Source organism: Oncorhynchus nerka, linkage group LG14 (assembly GCF_034236695.1).
Source record: "Oncorhynchus nerka isolate Pitt River linkage group LG14, Oner_Uvic_2.0, whole genome shotgun sequence".
In the NCBI taxonomy this organism is placed as follows: domain Eukaryota; kingdom Metazoa; phylum Chordata; class Actinopteri; order Salmoniformes; family Salmonidae; genus Oncorhynchus; species Oncorhynchus nerka.
Window position 1 is genome coordinate 6,229,059 of NC_088409.1, and position 22,713 is coordinate 6,251,771.

A 22,713-nucleotide genomic window follows, 5' to 3' on the forward strand; every position below is an offset into this window, starting at 1 on the left:
TCAGATGAGGTCCTTTATCTACTGACCCAGAGTCAGATGAGGCCCTTTATCTACTGACCCAGAGTCAGATGAGGCCCTTTATCTACTGACCCAGAGTCAGATGAGGTCCTTTATCTACTGACCCAGAGTCAGATGAGGTCCTTTATCTACTGACCCAGAGTCAGATGAGGTCCTTTATCTACTGACCCAGAGTCAGATGAGGTCCTTTATCTACTGACCCAGAGTCAGATGAGGCCCTTTATCTACTGACCCAGAGTCAGATGAGGCCCTTTATCTACCTCCCCAGAATCAGATGAACTTGTGGACACAATTTTTATGTCTGCGTGCAGTTTGAAGGATGTTGCTAACTAGCATTAGCGCAAAGGCTAGAAGTCTATGGGGTATCTATCTGCTAATACCCATACACTCCCAGGCATTGCGCTAATGCTAGTTAGCATTGGCTCACGAAACTATCCCCCAACTTCCCCATAGTTTTAATAAGTAGTCACACTTCCTGAAATGTGTATTCATATGGTTTTACAAAGTAGTCACTTCCTGAAATCTGTATTCATATAGTTTTAAAAAGTAGTCACTTCCTGAAATCTGTATTCACATAGTTTTAAAAAGTATTCACTTCCTGAAATCTGTATTCATATAGTTTTAAAAAGTATTCACTTCCTGAAATCTGTATTCATATAGTTTTAAAAAGTATTCACTTCCTGAAATCTGTATTCATATAGTTTTAAAAAGTAGTCACTTCCTGAAATCTGTATTCACATAGTTTTAAAAAGTAGTCACCTCCAAAGTGGCTATTTGTTCCCCAATCATTCCAAAGCAGTTAAAGGGAATGGGGCACCATTTGGGACAAACAGAGTGGGGTGTATGGAGTATAATATTCAGACCCAGGCCAAAGAGATTGAACAGGCTGACACTAATGGTGAGTGTTCATTGGTTTGCCAACACAAACTAAAAAACTGCTGTGAAATTAACTGTGATGAAACTACGTTGATAACGAGCTGATAACGTGGATTTTTAAATGACAAAACTGACCCAGATTTAATGTGAATAAATGACTCAAAATAAACGTTGTATCGTTTGTCCGTAAATCATTTCTCCGCTCTCAATTCTGTCTGCAAACGGTGAGTACGGCATGCCCTACCCTTTAAGAGGCTACGTCCCAAACAACACCCTACGGGCCCCGGTCAATAGTAGTGCACTACACAGGGAATAGGGTGCCATTTGGAACGCAGTCATAGATGAGGTGGGGGGGAAACAATAAGCAAAGCTGCATCTGAAATCTTATTAAAAAACCTGACGTAAGATTATTAAAAGATTAGCTCCACCTAGTTCCATCTCAGCACACTCTCTGTTTGTTTCTGTCCTGTGAACAAAGAGTCTTCAGTTTACATGGAGGCAGGAGAGGAGAGGCAGGGGGAGAGGGGGAGAGGCAGGGGAGGGGAGGGGGAGAGGCAGGAGGAGGAGAGACAGGAGACGGAGAGGCAGGGGGAGAGGGGGAGAGGGGGGGAGGCAGGGGGAGAGGGGGAGAGGCAGGGGAGGAGAGGCAGGGGGAGAGGGGGAGAGGCAGGGGAGGAGGGGGAGAGGCAGGGGAGGAGAGGCAGGGGGAGAGGCAGGGAGGAGAGGCAGGGAGGGAGAGGCAGGAGAGGGAGAGGCCGGAGAGGAGAGGCAGGGGGGAGAGGCAGGAGAGGCAGGGGGAGAGGCAGGAGGCAGGGGGAGAGGCAGGAGAGAGGCAGGAGAGGAGAGGCAGGAGAGGAGAGGCAGGAGGAGGAGAGGCAGGAGAGAGAGGCAGGAGAGGCAGGGGAGAGGCAGGAGAGGAGAGAGGCAGGGGGAGGGCCGGGGGAGAGGCCGGGGAGAGGCAGGAGGGGGAGAGGCAGGAGGGGGAGAGGCAGGAGAGGGAGAGGCAGGAGAGGGAGAGGCAGAGGCCGGAGAGGAGGGGAGAGGAGAGGCAGAGGCCGGAGAGGAGAGGCGGGAGAGGAGAGGCAGGGGGGAGGCAGGAGAGGAGAGGCAGGGGAGGAGGGGGAGGCAGGAGGGCAGGGGGAGAGGCAGGAGAGGCAGGAGAGGAGAGGCAGGAGAGGAGAGGCAGGAGAGGAGAGGCAGGAGAGGCAGGAGAGGCAGGAGAGGCAGGGGGGAGAGGCAGGAGAGGCAGGAGAGGCAGAGGCAGGGGGAGAGGCAGGAGAGGCAGGGGGAGAGGCAGGAGAGGCAGGGGGAGAGGCAGGAGAGGGAGGGGAGAGGCAGGGAGGAGAGAGGCAGGGGAGAGAGCAGGGGAGAGGCCGGGGAGAGGCAGGAGGGGGAGAGGCAGGAGGGGAGAGGCAGGAGAGGGAGAGGCAGGAGAGGGAGGCAGAGGCCGGAGAGGAGAGGCGGGAGAGGCAGGGGAGAGGCGGGAGAGGCAGGGGGAGAGGCAGGAGAGGAGAGGCAGGGGGAGGCAGGAGAGGAGAGGCAGGAGAGGAGAGGCATGGAGAGAGGCAGGAGAGGAGAGGCAGGGGAGAAGCAGGAGATGAGAGGCAGGAGAGGCAGGAGATGAGAGGCAGGAGAGGCAGGAGAGGAGAGGCAGGAGAGGAGAGGCAGGAGAGAAGAGGCAGGGGGAGAGGCAAGAGGGGAGAGGCAGGAGAGGAGGAGAGAAGAGGCAGGAGAGAAGAGGCAGGAGAGAAGAGGCAGGGGAGGCAGAGGGGAGAGGCAAGAGGGGAGAGGCAAGAGGGGAGAGGCAGGAGAGGAGAAGCAGGGGGAGAGGCAGGAGAGGAGAGGCAGGAGGGGAGAGGCAGGAGAGGAGAAGCAAGAGAGGAGAGGCAGGAGGAGAGAGGCAGGAGGGGAGAGGCAGGAGAGGGAGAGGCAGGAGGGGAGAGGCAGGAGGGGAGAGGCAGGAGGGGAGAGGCAGGAGGAGAGAAGCAGGAGAGGAGAGGCAGGGGGAGAGGGGGAGAGGCAGGGGAGGAGGGGGAGAGGCAGGGGAGGAGAGGCAGGAGACGGAGAGGCAGGGGAGGAGAGGCAGGAGAGGGAGAGGCCGGGGGAGAGGCCGGGGGAGAGGCAGGGGAGAGGCAGGAGAGGAGGAGGCAGGGGAGAGGCAGGGGAGAGGCAGGAGAGGCAGGGGGAGGCAGGAGGAGGCAGGAGGGAGGGCAGGAGAGAGGCAGGAGAGGAGAGGCAGGGGGCAGGGCAGGAGAGGCAGAGAGGGAGAGGCAGGGGAGAGGCAGGAGAGGCAGGGGGAGAGGCAGGAGAGGCAGGGAGGAGAGGCAGGAGGGGGGGAGGGCAGGAGAGGGAGAGGCAGGAGGGGGAGAGGCAGAGGCCGGAGAGGAGAGGCGGGGAGAGGCAGGGGAGGGGGGAGAGGGAGAGGCCGGAGGGAGAGGCGGGAGAGGCAGGGGAGAGGCGGGAGGGAGAGGCCGGAGAGGAGAGGCAGGGGGAGAGGAGCAGGAGAGGAGAGGCAGGGGGAGAGGCAGGAGAGGAGGAGGGAGGGGGAGAGGAGGAGGAGAGGCAGGAGAGGCATGGAGAGAGGCAGGGGGAGAGGCGGGAGAGGCAGGAGAGGAGAGGCAGGAGAGAAGAGGCAGGAGAGAAGAGGCAGGGGGAGAGGCAAGAGGGGAGAGGAGAGGCAGGAGAGAAGAGGCAGGGGGAGAGGCAAGAGGGGAGAGGCAGGAGGGGAGAGGCAAGAGGGGAGAGGCAGGAGAGGGAGAAGCAGGGGGAGAGGCAGGAGAGGAGAGGCAGGAGGGGAGAGGCAGGAGGGAGAGGCAGGAGGGGAGAGGCAGGAGAGAGAGAGGCAGGAGGGGAGAGGCAGGAGGAGAGAAGCAGGAGGAGAGAAGCAGGAGGAGAGAAGCAGGAGGAGAGAAGCAGGAGAGGAGAGGCAGGAGAGGCAGGAGAGGAGAGGAGGAGGAGAGAGAGGCAGGGGGAGAGAGAGGCAGGGGGAGAGGCAAGAGGGGAGAGGCAGGAGGAGGAGGAGGCAGGAGAGGAGAGGCAGGAGAGGAGAGGCAGGAGGAGAGAGAGGCAGGGGGAGAGGCAAGAGGGGAGAAGCAGGAGGAGAGAAGCAGGAGAGGCAGGGGGAGAGAAGCAGGAGAGGCAGGAGGAGAGAAGCAGGAGGAGAGAAGCAGGAGAGGGAGACAGATTTAATCACAACTGAATTGATTCACACAATGAAATGTCTGCTTTTAGGGTGGAACTGAAAATAGATACTTGATCATTTCCACATCCTTGATTCAATCACCTTTTCACTTTGTATGTTACAGATCAATAACCTTTTCACTTTGTATGTTACAGATCAATAACCTTTTCACTTTGTATGTTACAGATCAATAACCTTTTCACTTTGTATGTTACAGATCAATAACCTTTTCACTTTGTATGTTACAGATCAATAACCTTTTCACTTTGTATGTTACAAACCTTTTCACTTTGTATGTTACAGATCAATAACCTTTTCACTTTGTATGTTACAGATCAATAACCTTTTCACTTTGTATGTTACAGATCAATAACCTTTTCACTTTGTATGTTACAGATCAATAACCTTTTCACTTTGTATGTTACAGATCAATAACCTTTTCACTTTGTATGTTACAGATCAATAACCTTTTCACTTTGTATGTTACAGATCAATAACCTTTTCACTTTGTATGTTACAGATCAATAACCTTTTCACTTTGTATCAATAACCTTTTCACTTTGTATGTTACAGATCAATAACCTTTTCACTTTGTATGTTACAGATCAATAACCTTTTCACTTTGTATGTTACAGATCAATAACCTTTTCACTTTGTATGTTACAGATCAATAACCTTTTCACTTTGTATGTTACAGATCAATAACCTTTTCACTTTGTATGTTACAGATCAATAACCTTTTCACTTTGTATGTTACAGATCAATAACCTTTTCACTTTGTATGTTACAGATCAATAACCTTTTCACTTTGTATGTTACAGATCAATAACCTTTTCACTTTGTATGTTACAGATCAATAACCTTTTCACTTTGTATGTTACAGATCAATAACCTTTTCACTTTGTATGTTACAGATCAATAACCTTTTCACTTTGTATGTTACAGATCAATAACAGATCAATAACCTTTTCACTTTGTACAGATCAATAACCTTTTCACTTTGTATGTTACAGATCAATAACCTTTTCACTTTGTTATCAATAACCTTTTCACTTTGTTACAGATCAATAACCTTTTCACTTTGTATGTTACAGATCAATAACCTTTTCACTTTGTATGTTACAGATCAATAACCTTTTCACTTTGTATGTTACAGATCAATAACCTTTTCACTTTGTATGTTACAGATCAATAACCTTTTCACTTTGTATGTTACAGATCAATAACCTTTTCACTTTGTATGTTACAGATCAATAACCTTTTCACTTTGTATGTTACAGATCAATAACCTTTGTCAGATCAATAACCTTTTCACTTTGTATGTTACAGATCAATAACCTTTTCACTTTGTATGTTACAGATCAATAACCTTTTCACTTTGTATGTTACAGATCAATAACCTTTTCACTTTGTATGTTACAGATCAATAACCTTTTCACTTTGTATGTTACAGATCAATAACCTTTTTTGTATGTTACTTTGTATGTTACAGATCAATAACCTTTTCACTTTGTATGTTACAGATCAATAACCTTTTCACTTTGTATGTTACAGATCAATAACCTTTTCACTTTGTATGTTACAGATCAATAACCTTTTCACTTTGTATGTTACAGATCAATAACCTTTTCACTCAATAACCTGTATGTTACAGATCAATAACCTTTTCACTTTGTATGTTACAGATCAATAACCTTTTCACTTTGTATGTTACAGATCAATAACCTTTTCACTTTGTATGTTACAGATCAATAACCTTTTCACTTTGTATGTTACAGATCAATAACCTTTTCACTTTGTATGTTACAGATCAATAACCTTTTTTTCACTTTGTATGTTACAGATCAATAACCTTTTCACTTTGTATGTTACAGATCAATAACCTTTTCACTTTGTATGTTACAGATCAATAACCTTTTCACTTTGTATGTTACAGATCAATAACCTTTTCACTTTGTATGTTACAGATCAATAACCTTTTCACTTTGTATGTTACAGATCAATAACCTTTTCACTTTGTATGATCAATAACAGTTACAGATCAATAACCTTTTCACTTTGTATGTTACAGATCAATAACCTTTTCACTTTGTATGTTACAGATCAATAACCTTTTCACTTTGTATGTTACAGATCAATAACCTTTTCACTTTGTATGTTACAGATCAATAACCTTTTGTACTTTGATCAATAACCTTTTCACTTTGTTACAGATCAATAACCTTTTCACTTTGTATGTTACAGATCAATAACCTTTTCACTTTGTATGTTACAGATCAATAACCTTTTCACTTTGTATGTTACAGATCAATAACCTTTTCACTTTGTATGTTACAGATCAATAACCTTTTCACTTTGTATGTTACAGATCAATAACCTTTTCACTTTGTATGTTACAGATCAATAACCTTTTCACTTTGTATGTTACAGATCAATAACCTTTTCACTTTGTTACAGATCAATAACCTTTTCACTTTGTATGTTACAGATCAATAACCTTTTCACTTTGTATGTTACAGATCAATAACCTTTTCACTTTGTATGTTACAGATCAATAACCTTTTCACTTTGTATGTTACAGATCAATAACCTTTTCACTTTGTATGTTACAGATCAATAACCTTTTCACTTTGTTTTCATGTTACAGATCAATAACCTTTTCACTTTGTATGTTACAGATCAATAACCTTTTCACAATTTGTATGTTACAGATCAATAACCTTTTCACTTTGTATGTTACAGATCAATAACCTTTTCACTTTGTATGTTACAGATCAATAACCTTTTCACTTTGTATGTTACAGATCAATAACCTTTTCACTTTGTATGTTACAGATCAATAACCTTTTCACTTTGTATGTTACAGATCAATAACCTTTTCACTTTGTATGTTACAGATCAATAACCTTTTCACTTTGTATGTTACAGATCAATAACCTTTTCACTTTGTATGTTACAGATCAATAACCTTTTCACTTTGTATGTTACAGATCAATAACCTTTTCACTTTGTATGTTACAGATCAATAACCTTTTCACTTTGTATGTTACAGATCAATAACCTTTTCACTTTGTATGTTACAGATCAATAACCTTTTTTGTATGTTACAGATCAATAACCTTTTCACTTTGTATGTTACAGATCAATAACCTTTTCACTTTGTATGTTACAGATCAATAACCTTTTCACTTTGTATGTTACAGACATTACCTTTTTGTGGTTTGTAAGTATTTAGGAAACCCACATTCTCTGATTCATTTAGCCCAACTCTCTCAGAATAAGTAGGCTGATTATCCAGCTTCTCTCTTCATGACCTGAGTCACCTCTCCTGATCCCTTTGTGGTGTATTCCAGGGACGACACTGCCCCCCAGTGGTCTATTACAGTAACTGCAGGTTCTCAACACCAAAGGCAAAGGATTTTTAAAATGTTTTTTTTATTTTTATTTTATTTAACTAGGCAAGTCAGTTAAGAACAAATTATTATTTACAATGACGACCTATCAGGGAAAACAGTGGGTTAACTGCCTGTTCAGGGGCAGAAAGACAGATTTTTATTAACTTTACCTTGTCAGCTTAGGGATTCGTTCTAGCAACCTTTCGGTTACTGGCCCAATGCTGTAATCACTAGGCTACCTGCCCCCCCCCCCCCCCCCCCAATAAACCTTTATTGGACTGACTATAAAATATGAATCCCTTATGTATAAATAAAGAGAGGTTTTGTTATATGAAACTTCAGAATAGTGCAATTCTGTGACGAACAAATACGATCAGACAAGATAACATTTGGTCACAACAACAACAACAAGTCATGTTTTTTTCCTCAATTAAATAAAAGTCTAATTATTATTGTCAGGTTTGATGAGTTGGCGTACCCCAGAATAGTGCCTTGGTAGTCTACCTCTTCTGGATCAGAATTATGCCTTGGTAGTCTACCTCTTCTGGACCAGAATCATGCCTTGGTAGTCTACCTCTTCTGGATCAGAATTATGCCTTGGTAGTCTACCTCTTCTGGACCAGAATCATGCCTTGGTAGTCTACCTCTTCTGGATCTGTCTCTTCATCATCTGATCTAGGATCAGATCTCCTTGCTTCACGTCCGTGTTGCTACAGCCAACCACTGGACAGCTGTGGGACGGAGAAAAGGAATATGCTAATGAATCAATCTAATGTTTTACTGCAACAGTTGTTTAAGTGTAAAACAAGGTGAGAAAACAGCAGGGGTAGGACGGAGAGACGACATCACATCCTGATTGACAAGGTGCTATAGCAACAGGGTAGGACGGAGAGACGACATCACATCCTGATTGACAAGGTGCTATAGCAACAGGGTAGGACGGAGAGACGACATCACATCCTGATTGACAAGGTGCTATAGCAACAGGGTAGGACGGAGAGACGACATCACATCCTGATTGACAAGGTGCTATAGCAACAGGGTAGAACGGAGAGACGACATCACATCCTGATTGACAAGGTGCTATAGCAACAGGGTAGGACGGAGAGACGACATCACATCCTGATTGACAAGGTGCTATAGCAACAGGGTAGGACGGAGAGACGACATCACATCCTGATTGACAAGGTGCTATAGCAACAGGGTAGGACGGAGAGACGACATCACATCCTGATTGACAAGGTGCTATAGCAACAGGGTAGAACGGAGAGACGACATCACATCCTGATTGACAAGGTGCTATAGCAACAGGGTAGGACGGAGAGACGACATCACATCCTGATTGACAAGGTGCTATAGCAACAGGGTAGGACGGAGAGACGACATCACATCCTGATTGACAAGGTGCTATAGCAACAGGGTAGGACGGAGAGACGACATCACATCCTGATTGACAAGGTGCTATAGCAACAGGGTAGGACGGAGAGACGACATCACATCCTGATTGACAAGGTGCTATAGCAACAGGGTAGAACGGAGAGACGACATCACATCCTGATTGACAAGGTGCTATAGCAACAGGGTAGGACGGAGAGACGACATCACATCCTGATTGACAAGGTGCTATAGCAACAGGGTAGGACGGAGAGACGACATCACATCCTGATTGACAAGGTGCTATAGCAACAGGGTAGGACGGAGAGACGACATCACATCCTGATTGACAAGGTGCTATAGCAACAGGGTAGGACAGAGAGACGACATCACACCCTGATTGACAAGGTGCTATAGCAACAGGGTAGGACGAAGAGACGACATCACATCCTGATTGACAAGGTGCTATAGCAACAGGGTAGGACGGAGAGACGACATCACATCCTGATTGACAAGGTGCTATAGCAACAGGGTAGGACAGAGAGACGACATCACATCCTGATTGACAAGGTGCTATAGCAACAGGGTAGGGCGGAGAGACGACATCACACCCTGATTGACAAGGTGCTAACAGTAACAGGGGTAGGAGAGAGAGACATCACATCCTGATTGACAAGGTGCTATAGCAACAGGGTAGGACGGAGAGACGACATCACATCCTGATTGACAAGGTGCTATAGCAACAGGGTAGGACGGAGAGACGACATCACATCCTGATAAGACAAGATCCTAACAGTAACAGGCAGACTCAAGACAACAGAGTGTAAATGAATCGACTAAACCAGACAAAAGGAGCGCCAAGTCTCACCGTAACTTCTTCTTCTGGTTTTGCCTGGCCTTGATCATCCCCATAATGGCATCCCGGTCGTAGTGATGGTTACACTTCTTGTTCTTCATTGGGTTCACCATCTCCACCTGCAGGGCCACACAACAACATGGAGACAACCAGACTGTAAGGCTTTATTGTCCTGTAGAGTAGAGACCAACCTGAGATAGGGGACAGGTTAGACACTGACAGGAGGAGTAGAGACCAACCTGAGATGATGGGACAGGTTAGATACTGACAGGAGGAGTAGAGACCAACCTGAGTCAGGGGACAGGTTAGATACTGACAGGAGGAGTAGAGACCAACCTGAGTCAGGGGACAGGTTAGATACTGAGACCAACCTGAGTCAGGGGACAGGTTAGATACTGAGACCAACCTGAGTCAGGGGACAGGTTAGATACTGAGACCAACCTGAGTCAGAGGACAGGTTAGATACTGACACCAACCTGAGTCAGGGGACAGGTTAGATACTGACACCAACCTGAGTCAGGGGACAGGTTAGATACTGACACCAACCTGAGTCAGGGGACAGGTTAGATACTGAGACCAACCTGAGTCAGGGGACAGGTTAGATACTGAGACCAACCTGAGTCAGGGGACAGGTTAGATACTGAGACCAACCTGAGTCAGGGGACAGGTTAGATACCGACACCAACCTGAGTCAGAGGACAGGTTAGATACCGAGACCAACCTGAGTCAGGGGACAGGTTAGATACTGAGACCAACCTGAGTCAGGGGACAGGTTAGATACTGAGACCAACCTGAGTCAGGGGACAGGTTAGATACTGAGACCAACCTGAGTCAGGGGACAGGTTAGATACTGAGACCAACCTGAGTCAGGGGACAGGTTAGATACTGAGACCAACCTGAGTCAGGGGACAGGTTAGATACTGAGACCAACCTGAGTCAGGGGACAGGTTAGATACAGAGACCAACCTGAGTCAGGGGACAGGTTAGATACAGAGACCAACCTGAGTCAGGGGACAGGTTAGATACTGAGACCAACCTGAGTCAGGGGACAGGTGAAGTTAACCTCACTCTGCGTCACAGCAACGTCCTCATCCATCTCCTCCTCCATATTCTCTGCTGCCTCAGGGTTCACTGATGGAGACAGAACATACACACAAGACAGGTTAACCAGTCACCATGTGGGACATGCTGCTAGTCTACATACAACTAGTGTGTGTGTGTGTGTGTGTGTGCCTCACCTGTTTTGAGTGCGTTTCTGACGTTCTCCTTAAAGCTGACCAGCTTGACGTGGTTCTGTAGCTCTCCCTCAGACAGACTGCCGTGTGTCTCAGTGAACTTCTCCTTCACCAGAGACTTCAGTCTGAACATGGCCTCGGGCTCCTGGTTCCTCACCTGGAGAACAGGAGGCAGGTAACATCAGACAGGTGCTGGGGGCCGGCAGACAGGTGCTGGGGAGAGGGGCAGACAGGTGCTCTGGGAGGGCAGACAGGTGCTCTGGGGGGCAGACAGGTGCTCTGGGGGGCAGACAGGTGCTCTGGGGGCAGACAGGTGCTGGGGGGGGGGCAAACAGGTGCTCTGGGGGGGGCAGACAGGTGCTCTGGGGGGCAGACAGGTGCTCTGGGGGCAGACAAGTGCTCTGGGGAGGGCAGACAGGTGCTCTGGGGGGGGCAGACAGGTGCTCTGGGGGGCAGACAGGTGCTCTGGGGGGGCAGACAGGTGCTCTGGGGGGGGCAGACAGGTGCTCTGGGGGTGGGGGGGGCAGACAGGTGCTCTGGGGGCAGACAGGTGCTCTAGGGGGGAAGACAGGTGGTATTGGACATGATCAGTTAGTCCCTCCCTATTTCAGACGATCAGTTAGTCCCTCCCTGTTTCAGATGATCAGTTAGCCCCTCCCTGTTTCAGACGATCAGTTAGCCCCTCCCTGTTTCAGACGATCAGTTAGCCCCTCCCTGTTTCAGACGATCAGTTAGTCCCTCCCTGTTTCAGACGATCAGTTAGTCCCTCCCTGTTTCAGACGATCAGTTAGTCCCTCCCTGTTTCAGACGATCAGTTAGTCCCTCCCCGTTTCAGATCAGTTAGTCCCTCCCCGTTTCAGATCAGTTAGTCCCTCCCCGTTTCAGACGATCAGTTAGTCCCTCCCTGTTTCAGACGATCAGTTAGTCCCTCCCTGTTTCAGATCAGTTAGTCCCTCCCTATTTCAGACGATCAGTTAGTCCCTCCCTGTTTCAGATGATCAGTTAGCCCCTCCCTGTTTCAGATGATCAGTTAGCCCCTCCCTGTTTCAGATGATCAGTTAGCCCCTCCCTGTTTCAGATGATCAGTTAGCCCCTCCCTGTTTCAGACGATTTTTTTTTAATTTTTTTTTATTTCACCTTTATTTAACCAGGTAAGCAAGTTGAGAACATTCAGTTCTCATTTACAATCGACCTGGCCAAGATAAAGCAAAGCAGTTAGTACCCACAGAGTTACACATGGAGTAAAACAAACATACAGTCAATAATACAGTAAAAAAAAACAAGTCTATATACAATGTGAGCGAATTAGGTGAGAAGGGAGGTAAAGGCAAAAAGGCCATGGTGGCAAAGTAAATACAATATAGTAAAACACTGGAATGGTAGTATTGCAATGGAAGAATGTGCAAAGTAGAAATAAAAATAATGGGGTGCAAAGGAGCAAAATAAATAAATCAATTAAATACAGTTAGGAAAGAGGTAGTTGTTTGGGCTAAATTATAGGTGGGCTATGTACAGGTGCAGTAATCTGTAAGATGCTCCCAGTTGGTGTTTAAAGCTAGTGAGGGAGATAAGTGTTTCCAATTTAAGAGATTTTTGTAGTTCCCCAGTCATTGGCAGCAGAGAACTGGAAGGAGAGGCGGCCAAAGAAAGAATTGGTTTTGGGGTGACTAGAGATATACCTGCCCGTGTTTACAGGTGGGAGATGCTATGGTGACCAGCGAGCTGAGATAAGGGGGACTTTACCTCCAGGGTCTTGTAGATGACATGGAGCCAGTGGGTTTGGCGAGAGTATGAAGCCCAGCCAACTGTTTCGTACAGGTCGATGGTGGGTAGTATATGGGGCTTTGGTGACAAAACGGATAGCACTGTGATAGACTGCATCCAATTTGTTGAGTAGGGTCATTGGAGGCTATTTTGTAAATGACATCGCCAAAGTGTTTCATGGTCAATTTTACAAGGGTATGTTTGGCAGCATGAGTGAAGGATGCTTTGTTGCGAAATAGGAAGCCAATTCTAGATTTAACTTTGGATTGGAGATGTTTGATATGGGTCTGGAAGGAGAGTTTACAGTCTAACCAGACACCTAAGTATTTGTAGTTGTCCAGTCCTAAGTCAGAGCCCAGTAGTGATGTTGGACAGGCGGGTAGGTGCAGAGCGATCAGTTTTAGTTTTACCCAATCCACGGAAGGAGAGTTGTATGGCATTGAAGCTTGCCTGGAGGGTTGTTAGTGTCCAAAGAAGGGCCCTGTTTACAGAATGGTGTCGTCTGCGTAGAGGTGGATCAGAGACTCACCAGCAGCAAGAGCAACATCATTGATGTATACAGAGAAGAGAGTCGGTCAAGAATTGAACCCTCACCCCCATTGCCAGAGGTCCGGACAGCAGACCCTCCGATTTGACACACTGAACTCTATCAGAGAAGTAGTTGGTGAACCAGGCGAGGCAATCATTTGAGAAACCAAGGCTGTCGAGTCTCCCTAAGGATGTGGTGGTTGACAGAGTCGAAAGCCTTGGCCAGATCAATGAATACGGCTGCACAGTAATGTTTCTTATCGATGGCGGTTAAGATATCGTTTAGGACCTTGAGCGTGGCTGAGGTGCACCCATGACCAGCTCTGAAACCAGATTGCATAGCAGAGAAGGTATGGTGAGATTCGAAATCCTGTTTGTTGACTTGGCTTTCGAAGACCTTAGAAAGGCATGGTAGGATATCCCCTCTGTAGCAGTTTGGGTCAAGATGATCCCCCTTTGAAGTTGACCGTCCTTTCCAATCTTTGGGAATCTCAGATGACAAGAAAGAGAGGTTGAAAGTTTCAGATGATCAGTTAGCCCCTCCCTGTTTCAGACGATCAGTTAGTCCCTCCCTGTTTCAGACGATCAGTTAGTCCCTCCGTTTCAGATGATCAGTTAGTCCCTCCCTGTTTCAGACGATCAGTTATCCCCTCCCTGTTTCAGATGATCAGTTAGTCCCTCCCTGTTTCAGATGATCAGTTAGCCCCTCCCTGTTTCAGACGATCAGTTAGCCCCTCCCTGTTTCAGACGATCAGTTAGTCCTCCCTGTTTCAGACGATCAGTTAGTCCTCCCTGTTTCAGATGATCAGTTAGTCCCTCCCTGTTTCAGACCGCTTCGATACGTTTGCTGCCAAAGGAATACGACCTGGGTGTTATAGAGCCCCACCGTGGAGGTGGTGTCATAATACCCATAAAACCTAGCGGGTCAAAAACAGGGAAGTGGTTCCAATCTTTCTCTCACCATTCATTTTTCCCCCCTATAGGGGATTTTTAGAAACCGTTAAAATAAGGACTGTGTTTGGTGTAGTTTACCCCGGAGTGACGTTTTGATTACCATGTAAATCTCTCCAGGACAAGGTGAATTTTATCAATATATCTCCAGGACAAGGTGACTTTTATCAATATATCTCCAGGACAAGGTGACTTTTATCAATATATCTCTAGGACAAGGTGACTTATCAATATATCTCCAGGACAAGGTGACTTTTATCAATATATCTCCAGGACAAGGTGACTTTTATCAATATATCTCCAGGACAAGGTGACTTTTATCAATATATCTCCAGGACAAGGTGACTTTTATCAATATATCTCTAGGACAAGGTGACTTTTATCAATATATCTCCAGGACAAGGTGACTTTTATCAATATATCTCCAGGACAAGGTGACTTTTATCAATATATCTCCAGGACAAGGTGACTTTTATCAATATATCTCTAGGACAAGGTGACTTATCAATATATCTCCAGGACAAGGTGACTTTTATCAATATATCTCCAGGACAAGGTGACTTTTATCAATATATCTCCAGGACAAGGTGACTTTTATCAATATATCTCCAGGACAAGGAGACTTTTATCAATATATCTCTAGGACAAGGTGAATTTTATCAATATATCTCCAGGACAAGGTGACTTTTATCAATATATCTCTAGGACAAGGTGACTTTTATCAATATATCTCAGGACAAGGTATTTTATCAATCTCTAGGACAAGGTGACTTTTATCAATATATCTCCAGGACAAGGTGACTTTTATCAATATATCTCTAGGACAAGGTGACTTTTATCAATATATCTCCAGGACAAGGTGACTTTTATCAATATATCTCTAGGACAAGGTGACTTTTATCAATATATCTCTAGGACAAGGTGACTTATCAATATATCTCCAGGACAAGGTGACTTATCAATATATCTCTAGGACAAGGTGACTTTTATCAATATATCTCCAGGACAAGGTGACTTTTATCAATATATCTCTAGGACAAGGTGACTTATCAATATATCTCTAGGACAAGGTGACTTTTATCAATATATCTCTAGGACAAGGTGACTTTTATCAATATATCTCCAGGACAAGGTGAATTTTATCAATATATCTCTAGGACAAGGTGACTTATCAATATATCTCTAGGACAAGGTGAATTTTATCAATATATCTCCAGGACAAGGTGACTTATCAATATATCTCCAGGACAAGGTGACTTATCAATATATCTCTAGGACAAGGTGACTTATCAATATATCTCTAGGACAAGGTGAATTTTATCAATATATCTCTAGGACAAGGTGAATTTTATCAATATATCTCTAGGACAAGGTGACTTATCAATATATCTCCAGGACAAGGTGACTTTTATCAATATATCTCCAGGACAAGGTGACTTTTATCAATATATCTCCAGGACAAGGTGACTTTTATCAATATATCTCCAGGACAAGGTGACTTTTATCAATATATCTCCAGGACAAGGTGACTTTTATCAATATATCTCTAGGACAAGGTGAATTTTATCAATATATCTCTAGGACAAGGTGACTTATCAATATATCTCTAGGACAAGGTGACTTATCAATATATCTCTAGGACAAGGTGACTTTTATCAATATATCTCTAGGACAAGGTGACTTTTATCAATATATCTCTAGGACAAGGTGACTTTTATCAATATATCTCTAGGACAAGGTGACTTTTATCAATATATCTCCAGGACAAGGTGACTTTTATCAATATATCTCTAGGACAAGGTGACTTTTATCAATATATCTCTAGGACAAGGTGACTTATCAATATATCTCCAGGACAAGGTGACTTATCAATATATCTCTAGGACAAGGTGACTTTTATCAATATATCTCCAGGACAAGGTGACTTTTATCAATATATCTCTAGGACAAGGTGACTTATCAATATATCTCTAGGACAAGGTGACTTTTATCAATATATCTCTAGGACAAGGTGACTTTTATCAATATATCTCCAGGACAAGGTGAATTTTATCAATATATCTCTAGGACAAGGTGACTTATCAATATATCTCTAGGACAAGGTGAATTTTATCAATATATCTCCAGGACAAGGTGACTTATCAATATATCTCCAGGACAAGGTGACTTATCAATATATCTCTAGGACAAGGTGACTTATCAATATATCTCTAGGACAAGGTGAATTTTATCAATATATCTCTAGGACAAGGTGACTTATCAATATATCTCCAGGACAAGGTGACTTTTATCAATATATCTCTAGGACAAGGAGACTTTTATCAATATATTTGTCTCTATTTCCTCACAGATTAGAAAATGCTAATTAGCATCAAAGTAGACATCATACAAAACTACAACTCCCAGCATGCTCCTGCACGTCAACTCAAGATGAAACCTTCGCTAACAGGTATTGTATCAATTCAAAACTGGCACAAGACAGTTCACAGAATTGTCCATTTAAAGAAATGTTACCTGTTTATTTAGTACTACATTGTTCTATGGGGTAAATATATCATCTATTGACTGAGTAAAAAAAGTAGACATCATACAAAACTACAACTCCCAGCATGCTCCTGCACGTCATAAGACAGTTCACAGAATTGTCCATTTAAAGAAATGTTACCTGTTTATTTAGTACTACATTGTTCTATGGGGTAAATATATCATCTATTGTCTGGTTTAGTTTAATAACATGACTAGGTAAATATATCATCTATTGACTGGTTTAGTTTAATAAGGTAAATATATCATCTATTGTCTGGTTTAGTTTAATAACATGACTAGGTAAATATATCATCTATTGTCTATAATAACACCATTACATGACTAGGTAAATATATCATCTATTGTCTGGTTTAGTTTAATAACATGACTAGGTAAATATATCATCTATTGTCTATAATAACACCATTACATGACTAGGTAAATATATCATATATTGTCTGGTTTAGTTTAATAACATGACTAGGTAAATATATCATATATTGTCTGGTTTAGTTTAATAACACCATTACATGACTAGTATCACTGGAAAGTGACATTCTGAGTGATAACGTAGAGGATTGTAATTCCTTATCCAACAGCTACAGTAGGCTACACACTGCCGTTTGAGGATCCCCACTGATCTCCAGAATCCATCCGACAGAAAATGAACTTTGACCCCTGTAGTTCAGTACCTCACCTCTGCAGTGACACAGTTCACCACCTCAACGAAGCAGTCGATCTCCTGGTCCAGTTTGGCACACTCCAGCATCATCACCTCCAGCTTCTTCAGGACTGCATCATTCTCAGTTCCTGTAATAATCATCACATCATACACAATTATTCATATCTCTGTATACTGTTGTTATGGTGACACAAGCTTCCAAATGGTAGACAGCATTCCATATCTCTGTATACTGTTGTTATGGTGACACAAGCTTCCAAATGGTAGACAGCATTCCATATCTCTGTATACTGTTGTTATGGAGACACAAGCTTCCAAATGATAGACAGCATTCCATATCTCTGTATACTGTTGTTATGGTGACACAAGCTTCCAAATGGTAGACAGCATTCCATAGCTCTGTATAGTAGAAAATGTGTCCAACTAGCCTGCTGGCTAGTGCTTTCCAGACCGAGCTAGTAGAAAATGTGTCCAACTAGCCTGCTGGCTAGTGCTTTCCAGACCGAGCTAGTAGAACATGTGTCCAACTAGCCTGCTGGCTAGAGATTAAATATTTTCAAATATCACACGGCACAGAGTTTTGACCTGGGCTCGTAAAAACTTCAATATACCAAAATCCTCAAGTGACATCCTTGTGTGAACCGCTCCACTTCCTAGTTACGTCAGACAGTCAGACAGACAGACAGTCAGTCAGTCAGTCAGACAGTCAGTCAGACAGAGAGTCAGTCAGACAGAGAGTCAGTCAGTCAGTCAGTCAGACAGTCAGTCAGACAGTCAGTCAGACAGTCAGTCAGACAGTCAGACAGTCAGTCAGACAGTCAGTCAGACAGTCCCATTGACATACACACAAAGAGCCTGTCCAGTGAGAAGGATTCAACAAAGATATTACCAGCACAGTCAAGTGTCTCTCTGATAGAGACGTGCCACTAACCTACCTGCTGTTTCTGCCCCAAGTGTCTCTCTGATAGAGACGTGCCACTGACCTACCTGCTGTTTCTGAACCAAGTGTCTCTCTGATAGAGACGTGCCACTAACCTACCTGCTGTTTCTGCCCCAAGTGTCTCTCTGATAGAGACGTGCCACTAACCTACCTGCTGTTTCTGCCCCAAGTGTCTCTCTGATAGAGACTTGCCACTAACCTACCTGCTGTTTCTGCACCAAGTGTCTCTCTGATAGAGACGTGCCACTAACCTACCTGCTGTTTCTGCACCAAGTGTCTCTCTGATAGAGACTTGCCACTAACCTACCTGCTGTTTCTGCACCAAGTGTCTCTCTGATAGAGACGTGCCACTAACCTACCTGCTGTTTCTGAACCAAGTGTCTCTCTGATAGAGACGTGCCACTAACCTACCTGCTGTTTCTGCACCAAGTGTCTCTCTGATAGAGACGTGCCACTAACCTACCTGCTGTTTCTGAACCAAGTGTCTCTCTGATAGAGACGTGCCACTAACCTACCTGCTGTTTCTGCACCAAGTGTCTCTCTGATAGAGACGTGCCACTAACCTACCTGCCCCAAGTGTCTCTCTGATAGAGACGTGCCACTAACCTACCTGCTGTTTCTGCCCCAAGTGTCTCTCTGATAGAGACGTGCCACTAACCTACCTGCTGTTTCTGCACCAAGTGTCTCTCTGATAGAGACGTGCCACTAACCTACCTGCTGTTTCTGATAGAGACGTGCCACAAGTGTCTCTCTGATAGAGACGTGCCACTAACCTACCTGCTGTTTCTGAACCAAGTGTCTCTCTGATAGAGACGTGCCACTAACCTACCTGCTGTTTCTGCACCAAGTGTCTCTCTGATAGAGACGTGCCACTAACCTACCTGCCCCAAGTGTCTCTCTGATAGAGACGTGCCACTAACCTACCTGCTGTTTCTGAACCAAGTGTCTCTCTGATAGAGACGTGCCACTAACCTACCTGCTGTTTCTGCACCAAGTGTCTCTCTGATAGAGACGTGCCACTAACCTACCTGCTGTTTCTGAACCAAGTGTCTCTCTGATAGAGACGTGCCACTAACCTACCTGCTGTTTCTGCACCAAGTGTCTCTCTGATAGAGACGTGCCACTGACCTACCTGCTGTTTCTGAACCAAGTGTCTCTCTGATAGAGACGTGCCACTAACCTACCTGCCCCAAGTGTCTCTCTGATAGAGACGTGCCACTAACCTACCTGCTGTTTCTGCACCAAGTGTCTCTCTGATAGAGACGTGCCACTAACCTACCTGCCCCAAGTGTCTCTCTGATAGAGACGTGCCACTAACCTACCTGCTGTTTCTGAACCAAGTGTCTCTCTGATAGAGACGTGCCACTGACCTACCTGCTGTTTCTGAACCAAGTGTCTCTCTGATAGAGACGTGCCACTAACCTACCTGCTGTTTCTGCCCCAAGTGTCTCTCTGATAGAGACGTGCCACTAACCTACCTGCTGTTTCTGCACCAAGTGTCTCTCTGATAGAGACGTGCCACTAACCTACCTGCTGTTTCTGCACCAAGTGTCTCTCTGATAGAGACGTGCCACTAACCTACCTGCTGTTTCTGAACCAAGTGTCTCTCTGATAGAGACGTGCCACTAACCTACCTGCTGTTTCTGAACCAAGTGTCTCTCTGATAGAGACGTGCCACTAACCTACCTGCTGTTTCTGCACCAAGTGTCTCTCTGATAGAGACGACGTGCCACTAACCTACCTGCTGTTTCTGCACCAAGTGTCTCTCTGATAGAGACGTGCCACTAACCTACCTGCTGTTTCTGCCCCAAGTGTCTCTCTGATAGAGACGTGCCACTGACCTACCTGCTGTTTCTGAACCAAGCGTCTCTCTGATAGAGACGTGCCACTGACCTACCTGCTGTTTCTGCACCAAGTGTCTCTCTGATAGAGACGTGCCACTAACCTACCTGCTGTTTCTGCACCAAGTGTCTCCCTGATAGAGACGTGCCACTAACCTACCTGCTGTTTCTGCCCCAAGTGTCTCTCTGATAGAGACGTGCCACTGACCTACCTGCTGTTTCTGCACCAAGTGTCTCTCTGATAGAGACGTGCCACTAACCTACCTGCTGTTTCTGCACCAAGTGTCTCTCTGATAGAGACGTGCCACTAACCTACCTGCTGTTTCTGCCCCAAGTGTCTCTCTGATAGAGACGACGTGCCACTAACCTACCTGCTGTTTCTGCACCAAGTGTCTCTCTGATAGAGACGACGTGCCACTAACCTACCTGCTGTTTCTGCACCAAGTGTCTCTCTGATAGAGACGTGCCACTAACCTACCTGCTGTTTCTGCACCAAGTGTCTCCCTGATAGAGACGTGCCACTAACCTACCTGCTGTTTCTGCCCCAAGTGTCTCTCTGATAGAGACGACGTGCCACTAACCTACCTGCTGTTTCTGCACCAAGTGTCTCTCTGATAGAGACGTGCCACTAACCTACCTGCTGTTTCTGCACCAAGTGTCTCTCCTGATCTGAGACGTGCCACTAACCTACCTGCTGTTTCTGCCACGTCCAGAGCAACGTCGGTCACAATGTCCATCCCCGTTCCAATATCTGTCTGACATGTTTTCAGACTAGACAGTGTGGAGTGAACTGCACTCAAGGACATGTTGAAATCTAAAACATGAAAGTATCTGAAACAAGAGATGTTAAGTTGTTAGAATGTTAGGGCCCTTTGTGTTTTGGTTAATCGTGTTCGTCACATGACATTGTTTAAAAAATAAAAAAAACTTTATTTAAAAGATTTTGAATCAATCGGTCCTGTTTCTTTTTCATGTCAGATGGTCCAGAAACATCCTCAGACAACTGCTTTCATTTTCGTTCTAATTCAAATTTATAGAAAAGGCTTCAAATTAAAAAAAATACCAAAACACAGGGTCCTGGTTATAATGAATCAACATGATTAGTCAAAACACAGGGTCCTAGATATAATGAATCAACACGATTAGCCAAAACACAGTGTCCTAGATATAATGAATCAACACGATTAGTAAAAACACAGGGTCCTGGTTATAATGAATCAACACGATTAGTCAAAACACAGGGTCCTGGTTATAATGAATCAACACGATTAGTCAAAACACAGGGTCCTGGTTATAATGAATCAACACGATTAGTCAAAACACAGGGTCCTGGTTATAATGAATTAACCAAAACACAGGGACCTGGTTATAATGAATTAAACAAAACACAGGGTCCTGGTTATAATGAATCAAGCCACCCTCGGTATATTGGAGCAGATGCCAGGATGTCCAACCCTAAGCCCTAGAGAACTGGTGTGCAGGTTTTTGTTCCAGCCTTGCTCAAAACACACCTGATTCAGTTGTTCACCGAGACCTTGTGTAGTTGACTTAACGTTAGAGCAAGGTTGGAATAATAACCTGCATACGGTCACAAAACAAGTTATCTGTAGCTACCTTCCAAGTTGAATCCACGTATCACCAACAAGTGCACTGACTGGCTATGTTGATACCTGGCCAGCCGGTTAACGTTACGCTATAATCGCTAACTATGGGCGGCTAAGCAAGAGCGTGCCAATAAATAGCTCGCTAACCTCAAGACTTTCCTCGCTGGGATGGTTTTTACAGGTTGTAGACGTGTTCTTTAATGTGTTGGTGTCTAAATAAGAGAAAATACTAAACAACTTTAGCTGCGTAAAATGACCGGGAAAAGTTTGTTCTCGTTTCCGGTTCCTCTTGAGGTGGTCTAAATCTTCTTCTTCTTCGATGGGGTTTAACGGCGGTTTGCATCCAATGTTAGGGGTGCATTATCGCCACCAACTGGACGGGGTATTGAATAAGATAATAACAACATTATTGATAACTATTAATAATAATAAAAATACAATTTCGGGAAAGAGGGAAAACGATATCATACAAAATAAAAAACGTAAACTAAAAAAACATTAATAAATATATATATTTATTAATCATACGTATTCAATCACAGTGCACTCCAAAATACTTCCCTGCACAGGCTCAGGGACCTGTGATGGGCTACATTAACCTGTGTGGTCTAATCTCGAGGCCATCCTTCCAAATCTCAACTCATAATATGTCAAGATTAGATGAGGAATATGACTTCTAGAAATTGTACATCTATACATAATGTATCATTAAGATGAGGAATATGACTTCTAGAAATGGTACATCTATACATAATGTATCATTAAGAGGAGGAATATTACTTCTAGAAATGGTATATCTATACATAATGTATCATTAAGATGAGGAATATGACTTCTAGAAATGGTATATCTATACATAATGTATCATTAAGATGAGGAATATAACTTCTAGAAATGGTATATCTATACATAATGTCACTATACAGCATATAGAGGAAACCT

General features: G+C 44.6%; 1 protein-coding gene across 2 annotated transcripts; it reads right to left on the bottom strand.

Moving 5' to 3' along the window:
• Positions 1 to 7,649: 7,649 nt before the first annotated feature.
• On the bottom strand, positions 7,650 to 22,067 carry LOC135575102 (E3 SUMO-protein ligase NSE2-like). 2 transcript variants are annotated; one of them, XM_065027300.1, is made up of 7 exons: positions 21,919 to 22,067; positions 20,859 to 20,998; positions 17,397 to 17,514; positions 10,939 to 11,087; positions 10,737 to 10,831; positions 9,713 to 9,819; positions 7,650 to 8,201 (listed from the first exon to the last, which is right to left on the bottom strand). In XM_065027300.1, the coding sequence occupies exons 2-7, from the start codon at positions 20,971 to 20,973 to the stop codon at positions 8,111 to 8,113; spliced, it is 675 nt and encodes a 224-aa protein (XP_064883372.1). In that variant the 5' UTR covers positions 20,974 to 20,998; positions 21,919 to 22,067; the 3' UTR covers positions 7,650 to 8,110. The 2 variants fall into 2 exon arrangements, with proteins under 2 accessions (XP_064883372.1, XP_064883371.1); XM_065027299.1 differs by having other exon boundaries at positions 21,782 to 22,067.
• Between the last annotated feature and the right edge of the window lie 646 nt (positions 22,068 to 22,713).

Bases quoted from the DNA above. Each gene is read 5' to 3' on its own strand.
- LOC135575102 (XM_065027300.1), bottom strand. From the start codon at position 20,973: ATGTCCTTGAGTGCAGTTCACTCCACACTGTCTAGTCTGAAAACATGT. The intron at 17,515-20,858 runs GTAGGTTAGTGG...TGATTATTACAG, and splicing joins GGACGTGGCAGAAACAGCAG to GAACTGAGAATGATGCAGTC. The intron at 8,202-9,712 runs GTGAGACTTGGC...TCCGTCCCACAG, and splicing joins AACCAGAAGAAGAAGTTACG to CTGTCCAGTGGTTGGCTGTA.